Consider the following 8,703-nt stretch of genomic DNA (forward strand, 5'->3'; position numbering starts at 1 on the left):
TTTTATGTACAAAAAAATGCCATCTGTGAGTGACATTTTGGCTTCCTCCCTTCCAAAATTTATACTTAATATATGTTCCTGGCACTGTGGCACACCTGATGAATTCCATATATTCTTGAATAGATAGTAGACATCCTTCTCTTAGTTGCCAATGTAGGTAGAAAGTGTTTGGGATATCACCATTAAGTATAATATTTGCTATAGGATATTTTGGGGTGAATACTCTCTACTAGGTCAAAGAAACTGGCTTTTATTTTAACCTGCTAATAATTTTTTCAAGATTTTATTTATTTGTGAGGGGGAGGAGAGAGAGAGAAAGAGAGAACATGAGTAGGAGGTGTGGCAGTGGAGGAGGGCAAAGCAGACTCCCCAGTGGACAAGGAGCCTGATCTGGGGCTCCATCCTAGGACCTGACCTGAGCTGCAGGCAGACTGTTAAATGAGTGAGGCACCCAGGCATCCCCAACCTGCTGATGATATTTAATCATGAATAAATAGTTCTTGAACTTGTACCCTTGTACAAAATTAATAATGGAATTTTTCCTTGTTTTTTCTAAATATGCTATACAAAGATTTTCAAGTTTGAACCGAATGTTGTCTTCATGGAATATACAACATCATGACATGAGGTCTCTCTTATTTGTCTCTTTGTGTTTTTTGTTTGTTAATCTTCTGTTTAGAATTTTTATATCTATTTTTAGGAAAGAAATCTAGGCCTGTAATGTTCTTTTCTTCTCATGTCCTTGTCAGATGTTGTCAAATGGTCCAAATCTAAGTTGTTACTGTCTGCGTTCTCCTGTAGGATTTTGGTGGATTCCTGTCCACCTAAATCCTAAAGACATTTAGGTCTTTCATCTGTTTTGAGACTATTTCTGTTTATGATGTAAGGAAATGGTGCATTGTTAGTCTTCTGCATGTAGCTGTCTAATTTTCCCAACACAATTTGTTGAGGAGACTGTCTCTTTTCCATTGGATATTCTTTCCTGCTTTGTTGAAGATTAGTTGGCCATAGAGTTGAGGGTCCATTTCTGGGTTCTCTATTCCGTTCCATTGACCTATGTGTGTTTTTGAGCTGGTATCATACTGTCTTGATGATTACAGCCTTGTAATAGAGCTTGAAGTCTGGAATTGTGAGGTTACTAGGTTTTCTTTTCGACATTCTTTTGGCTATTTGGGGTCTTTTCTGGTTCCATATAGATTTTAGGATTATTGGTTCCAGCTCTGTGAAAAAACTTAATGATATTTTGATAGAGATTGCATTGAATGTATAGGTTGCTCAGGTAACATAGACATTTTAACATATTTATTCTTCCAATCCATGAACACGGAATGTTTTATCCATTTCTTTGTGTCTTCCTCAATTTCTTTCCTGAGTGTTCTATAGTTTTCTGCATAGAGATTCTTTATCTCTTTGGTTAGGTATATTCCTAGGTATCTCATGATTTGGAGGGCAATTATAAATGGGATCAACTCCTTCTTTTCTCTTTCTCATGTCTCATTGTTAGTGTATAGGAATACAGCTGATTTCTGTGCATTGATTTTATATCCTTCCACTTTGCTGAATTCTTGTATGAGTTCTAGCAATTTTGGGGTGGAGCCTTTTGGGTTTTCCACATAGAGTATCACGTCACCTGTGACAAGTAAGAGTTTGATTTCTTCTTTGCCTGTTCAGATGCGTTTATTTCTTTTTGTTGTCTGAAAGCTGAGGCTAGACTTCTAGTACTATTTTGAACCACAGTGGTGAGATCACACATCCTTGCCATGTCCAGGACCTTAGGCGTAAAGGTCTCAGTTTTTCCCCATTGAGAATGATATTCATAGTGGGCTTTTCAAATACAGCTTTTGTGTTATTGAGGTATGTTCCCTCTATGCTTGCAGTGTGAAGAGTTTTAATCAAGAAAGGATGTTGTACCTTGTCCAGTGTTTTTTCTGCATCTGTTGAGAGGCTCATACGGTTCTTGTCCCTTCTTTTATTAATGTAGAGTATCACATTGACTGATTTCTGGATGTTGAGCCATCCTTGCAGCCCAGGAATAAATCCCTCTTGGTCGTGGTGAATAGTCCTTTTAATGTACTGTTGGATCCTATTGGCTAGTATCTTGGTGAGACTTTTTTTGCATCTATGTTCATCAGGGATATTGGTTTGTAATTCTTTTTGGTGGGGTCTTTGTCTGTTTTTGGGATCAAGGTAATGCTAGCCCATAGAAAGAGTTTGGAAGTTTTCCTTCCATTTCTGTATTTTGAAATAACTTCAGAACAATAGGTATTAATTCTTCTTTGGATCTTTGGTAGAATTCCCCTGGGAAGCCAACTGGCCCTGGACTCTTGTTTGTTGGGTGATTTTTGATTACTGTTTCAAGGTCCTTGCTGGTGATGGGTCTGTTCGGGTTTTCCATTTCTTCCTGTTTCAGTTTTGGTAGTTTATAGGTCTCTTGACGTGCATCCATTTCGGGGCGCCTGGGTGGTTCAATGGGTTAAGCCTCTGCCTTTGGCTCAGGTCATGATCTCAGGGTACTGGAATCGAGCCCCACATCGGGCTCTCTGCTCAGCAGGGAGCCTGCTTCCTCCTCCTCTCTCTCTGTCTGCCTGCCTCTCTGCCTACTTGTGATCTCTCTCTGTCAAATAAATAAATTAAATATTTTTTAAAAAAGAAAATAAAACTTATATATGTACAAAAATGAAAGTAAGTATAATGAAAGGATAGAATGTAACTATACAAATGAAGATGAAAAGACAAAAAAGAGAGAATAGGAACTGACAGGTGAACAGGATAGAGCAATACACTATGTCCTGAGTGATTTTTCTTGTTTTTTTTTTAGAAGAAGCTACATCTCAAAATTATAAAGGAAGAAAACCTTAAACATATTTAACAGTGAAATTAAATACATTGAAATACATAGAATGTAACTGTGAAGATGAGAACTAAAGAGAACTTTAACAAAAAAGAAGAGGAAGAAAAAGGAATAAAAGAGAGAATATGATTAGACAGGTGAAAAGAATGAGCCATACAGTAGATTCTGGGTATATTTTGGTCTGTTTGTTAGAAGCAACTGCTTCCCAGAATTTAAAAAAAGGAAAACTTGTATATATCTATATATCTATATCTATATCTATATATCTATATCTATATATATATAATTAAACACAATGAAAGGGTAGAATGTAACTGTAAGCATCACAATTAAAAAGGATTAAAAAAGAGTTGATAAAATAAGAAATTAGTTGAAGAAGGAAAGAGAAAAAAAATTGAAAGACTAAAGAATTGTGGAGAAAAACCCATGAATTCTATATCCTATTTTCCCCTAACCCTGGAGTTTTGCATTTCTCTGTGATCAGAAAACTTGGTCTTAGCTGATGTTCTTGCTGAGGGAGGGACCTGTTGCACTGATTCTCAGGGGTCTGTCCCAGGTGGAATTGCTCCGCCCTTGTTGGAGCCAGGTTAGGTAATTTGCTTGGGTTTGCTCTCTGTGGCTTTTGTGTCCTGAAGGGTTTCTGCAGCACTTTAGAGGATGAGAATGAAAATGGCAGTCCCAGTCTCCAGCCCCAGAGCCGAGAGATCGTGGGCCCCCACTCCTCTGTGGCCCTCAGGGAAAAGCCGTCAAACCTCACCTTTCTTCCTGGTCTCAGTTCGCACTCCACGCTCACCCAGGCTGTGACTGAGCATTTCTATCTCAGGGGCACAACCCTGTTTTGAGTCTCCAAACCCTGCAGAATCCTGCAGCATGCACCCATGCTATTCCTACCAGGGGGATGGAGGAGGGTCCTGTTGTGTGCTCTGGTTCGCAGGATATGGCAACTGTGAGCTGAGATCCCACTCTTGGGCATGCTGATTGCAGCCTGATTCCTTGCTTTCATGCCTGGGAACTCTTCTTCACTCAAGCACTCTTGGTCTTCCTGGGACCCAAGGAGTCCTGAGACCACACTGTCCCACCTAGGGTTCCACCTCACTTTGCCAGCTGAGCATCTTTCAGGTAGGGACATTCCACCACTGGAGAAGACTTCTAAGAGTTCTGATTTTGTGCTTCACTGCTATATCAGTTCCCAGTCCCTGGTGATGCCAGTCCCAGTCCCAGTCCCAGATGATGGAACCTCCCAAACCCCCCACCCCACAGTTTATCTTCTCATTATTGCCTGGGATTCACTTCTCCACACCTCCTACCTTGCAGAAAGTCATCACTTTTCTTTTTGAGGAGATGCAGCTATTATTTTCTTAGATCTCTGGTTGAGTTCCTGGTGTTCAGAATGATCTGATGGCTAACTGGCTCTATTCCTGGGACCTGATGAAACTAAGGTCTCCTACTCCTCCACTGCCTTGGACTTGGACTATCTCTCCACTGAAAGAAGTCTGATTCATCATGTACAATATTTGCCTTTGGACTACACTGGTATATTAACTTCCTCCGTTTTCCCATACAGAGTGTTTGTGGGCATGGTAAACCTTGGCCCCTGAGAAAACTCATAAAAATGATGCAGATGCATGTTGTATATACAAATGTAGAATGCAGTTTGGGCATGGTTACATTTTTGTCATTAACGGAACTTGTTTCCTGATTCTCCTTAGGAAGTGATGAGTGATAAAGCAGAGGAGTCTGCCATTGGGCCTGAAGACCAAATGAAACGTCATGGAGAACCTATGAGTCCTCCTCCATCTAAGAGACAGCTGAGCATGGCACTGTCAGTGGAACAGGAAGCTGAACAGGAAGGCGAGGGAGCATCCCACCCCGGGGACTCAGCTATGTCCTCGGAAGATGGTGAGGATGCTTGTCCTCCCCTCCCCTCCCTGACCTGACCCAGGATAGCCCTGCCTCTGGCCCCTCCATGCCTCAGGATCAGTTCCAATCAAGGTCACTGGGTTTGGGTGTGACTGCCATTAATTTCTTAGTCACACCGGACCACGTGTTCACTCTGTCCTGCGTGGAGACATTCCTGGCTTCCCAAACTCTGGACTCTACTGGTTTCCTTCTCCTTATTGAATTTGCCTTTGTTCTCCTTTCTGATCTTCTTTCTCTCCTCTTGACACTGTCATCGTTCCTGAGTCCCACTGTCACACTCTCCCGCATTCAACACCGCCTCATCACTAGGCAGGCTGCTCCAGTAGCTTCTGAGCTCGTGTCCTGCTTTCCCATTTGACCCTGTGTAGCCCATTTGTTCCTGTGCAGCCAGAGTGACCATGTCCATATAGAAATCAGATCATTACATGCATATCCTGAAACCCATCATCAACTCCCCAAGCACTCAGAACGGAGTCTGAGCTCCTGACACTGGTCCCCACACCTTGCATGACTTGGACCTGCCATCCTTTCCTGCCATCACCTGTTCTTTCCGTGTTCTCCTTGCTCTCTTTGTCTCTGTCCTTTGCTCCATGGCCCTAACTCATCCCCTGCTAGGGGCCTTGCATGGCCCACACGGCAGCTGGAACTCCTCCTCTGCATGTGTACAGGCCAACTCTGTCTCCTGTGCCTGGCTCTGCCTAGGGATCACCTCCTGAGAGGTCAGGAAGGCTTCCCTTCTTGCTCTCAGTCACATCACTGCTGACTTCCTTCTTAACAGAAAATTAAACGGTGTTAATCCTCTTGCCTATTTTCCACATAAGTTCTGCCTTCCCCATGAAGATGTAAGATCCATAAGGGCAGGGATTGTCTTTATCTGTTCTGGCTGTCTGGCTCCCTTCTGATCTCCCAGTTTTTGGCACATGTCTGGCACAAAGGAGGATGAGTAAATGCAGTAGAGGTGTCAGACGTGGTGTAGAAAAAAAATTATCTCCTGAGACAGAAAAGACAGATGAAGAAGGTCATTTACTGACTGGGATTTCTAGTGATGGAGTGCCCATATCAGGCATCCTGACATCAAGTGACATGTTCAGCTTTTCACCTTGTAGAAGGCATCAAGGGAACATTGAATCCTGAGTCCCAGGGCTCTGTGAATGTTAATGGGTTATACTGTCCAAGTGTGTTCTGTGTTTATGCATTGTGCCAAGAATAGAGGAGGCTTCTTTATTGTATTATTTTTCCCGAGGTCAAATTTTCAGTACTGATACATCTAGCTGGTATATTCTTCTGCTATAAAAGGAAATTTTAGAGACTGTGGAGCACATGGATGTGTCTGTGATGTCGTTGAAATGCATGTCATCGTAGCTCCACATTCAGTTAGGTTTCCAGATGCACCTGTCATCCACAGTATCCACCGGGAGGGGAGGGAAAGTGGTTGATCCCCACCTGATGGCTTCTGGTCTAAATCTGATCTCCAGAGCTTATAAGTATGGCAGGAGGTGGTACAATTAGATTCTTTGTTTTCATGACTTAACCAGTGTCTGCAAGGGTGGGCTGATTCACAAAGCTTGTAGTCATGTACTGGTGGGAGGAATCATTCCCAGCTATCGCTCCGCAGATGAGCCCGTGGTCAAAGCAATGTCTGTGTTGGGAGATGTGCCAGATCAACTGCCAATACCAGTGGAAATTAGTGCTGAAATGAAACTTCAATTAAAGGAGGAAATTCGACAATTTGGACAAAGTAAGTACGATAAGAATTTTTAGCAGTGAAACTACATGAGGTCTTTCCCATTCTGTGATTTAGACTAGATTCAACTGAGGTCTTGTAGCTAATCCTTCGCCAGAATTGTGTTTTCACACACTTTAGGACAGTTTCTCTTTATTTTGACTGAAATGTCCCAGTGAACGTTTTTTTGTTGTCATTCTTTTATATCTCTTAATCGTTTATTGGGTACTAGAGTTCCGTTGGTGGATATGTTCGGGTGTCTGAATGAATGCATGGAAAGCACACATACTCTGTAACATTGTAGCTCTTGAGTGATTGCTGAGACACCAAGATTGAGTTCTACCTCCTCTTCATACTTTAGAGATATCGAAGGGCTTTTTTCCCCCCTATATATCTCCAGAATATGAAAGGGTCTTCAAATTGCTTGAAGGAATGGAAGGATCTGTAGAACTGCGGGACAAATTTTGTTTTATTGTCCGTCAAGGAAACAGCAAGGTGGGTATAGAGAGAAACTCTGTAGCACAGCGGGGCCCAGTGTGGTGCTGGGCGAGGGGTGTGGTTGGGCCTTGCTTGCATTTTCTCAACCATAGTCTTCAATCAGATTTCATGTTTTCTCTGCTGTTATTAGATTGATATTATCTAAGTCTCCCTCACTCTTCCAAGTTCAAGAAGACTTGTGTTCACACTGGATTTTGAGGTAGGACAAGACCTCAAAATACTGATACTCTTTGTGTTTGCTGGGTTGTCCCTCACCAAAATGGTCCATTTTCTATTCCCTTGTAGATTGTGAACTTCCCTTTCTGTCCCCCACAGTGCCTTCCACATTATGGTTCTTTGGGTGTCTTTCGGTTAATGACTTGTCTCTTTATTTTCAGATTTAAAAGACAAAACTTAATAAGGCACCTGCAGAAGGTACCAGAAAAATTAGAACTTGACCACCTTCTCAAGAAAGATAATTACACCCCAAACTTATAATTCTGTTTTCAAGTTATCAATGTGTAACATGAACCAGTTGAATCTTAGAGTGGCACTGGATATTGGTGATGCCTTTCAATACATGTTAGTTGAGAAAATTGTCTACTTGAGGTTATGAAAAAGCTTTGGAACTTTAATGTTATAAATTTCTGTTAGTAAAGTTTGCTTTAACAATGCATTTAAAAAGATAATTTGTTCTTTGTCTGTTTGTTTTCCCCCTGAAGTGGAGGAGTGCCCTGAAGTCACTGGCCTACAGTGTATCCTCGCTCCTCAGCAGGTCACAGGCCTGTAGCTCATATTTATACTTGTCTTCTACACTAGCCACTTCTTTTTTAAAATTTTGTATTTTATGTAACCTCTACACACAACATGGGGCCTGATTCACAACCCTGAGTTCAAGAGTCATGTGCTCCACTGACTGAGCCAGCCAGCACCCTATACAGTCTCCGTTTCTTTTCCTTTTGCCTGAGACAGCCCCTCAGCTGGTCACATGGCTTGGCCTGAGGGGATGACTCGCAGCTTAGTTACCAATGAACCCAGCCATTAGATGTCCTGCCTGAACTGAATTGCTCTGATTTTCCTTTAATCACCAACATGAGAGTGCTGAGAAAAACCCAAACATTGTGCACATAGTCCTCCTCAGCGTCTTGTGTCATGGCAGTCCTGTGTCCTTACCAGTCAGGGTTCATCTCCCCATACTGCGTAGGACCCCCAAGTTTGCCTGAAATCATCAGGCAATCAGGCTCCATTCCCTTAATCAAGGGAATGGAGCACTCCAGCCTGACCCCTTGGCAGAGTCTATTTCCATTTCAATTGGGTTATTGTTAGGGCTCTTGTGGAAAGCATTTCTCCTTTGGATAAAGACACGCAGTGCAGGAAAGCCCAAGGTTGTGGGGACTAGAAGCAACATTTGGCTACTGGATACAGAAGAGTAATAGTGAGAGGAGTCCCTCACACTGCCATCCCTTCATTAATAAAGGTGTGAATCGTGTCTATGGGAGAGACATCTGCATATACTGGCCAATGTGGTAGAGTATTGACATCCTCTAAGTTATATTACCCCTGCCCCTCAAGGTACCCCTCATGGTACATGTTAGAACCATAGCTGTGGCTTTAAAAGATCATTCCAGGACTTTTTTGAAGCCTTCACTTCAGGATTATGAGGTAGCTAGTAAACCTACTGAATTCCATAAGCATGTGCCTTGAGAAGCTATTTCCTTGTTTATATGTGATG

The 8,703-nt window shown here is 42.3% G+C and overlaps 1 protein-coding gene across 2 annotated transcripts; it reads left to right on the plus strand.

Moving 5' to 3' along the window:
* Positions 1-4,718: 4,718 nt before the first annotated feature.
* Positions 4,719-7,454, plus strand: LOC116857399 (cancer/testis antigen family 45 member A8-like). Of its 2 annotated transcripts, XR_004380749.1 has the most exons (5): positions 4,719-4,750; positions 6,387-6,509; positions 6,895-6,989; positions 7,123-7,191; positions 7,370-7,454. XR_004380749.1 is itself a non-coding variant. In XM_032841435.1 (4 exons), the coding sequence occupies exons 1-4, from the start codon at positions 4,735-4,737 to the stop codon at positions 7,135-7,137; spliced, it is 249 nt and encodes an 82-aa protein (XP_032697326.1). In that variant the 5' UTR covers positions 4,719-4,734; the 3' UTR covers positions 7,138-7,306. The 2 variants fall into 2 exon arrangements, 1 of the variants encoding a protein (XP_032697326.1); XM_032841435.1 differs by lacking the exon at positions 7,370-7,454 and having other exon boundaries at positions 7,123-7,306.
* The last annotated feature ends 1,249 nt before the right edge of the window (positions 7,455-8,703 follow it).

Source organism: Lontra canadensis, unplaced genomic scaffold (assembly GCF_010015895.1).
Source record: "Lontra canadensis isolate GAN:19392208 unplaced genomic scaffold, GSC_riverotter_1.0 scaffold123, whole genome shotgun sequence".
Classification (NCBI taxonomy): domain Eukaryota; kingdom Metazoa; phylum Chordata; class Mammalia; order Carnivora; family Mustelidae; genus Lontra; species Lontra canadensis.

What these genes read in the sequence shown, in the direction of transcription:
- LOC116857399 (XM_032841435.1), top strand. An exon ending in AATTCGACAATTTGGACAAA is followed by an intron (nt 6,510 to 6,894) that starts GTAAGTACGATA and finishes ATATATCTCCAG; the next exon opens with AATATGAAAGGGTCTTCAAA.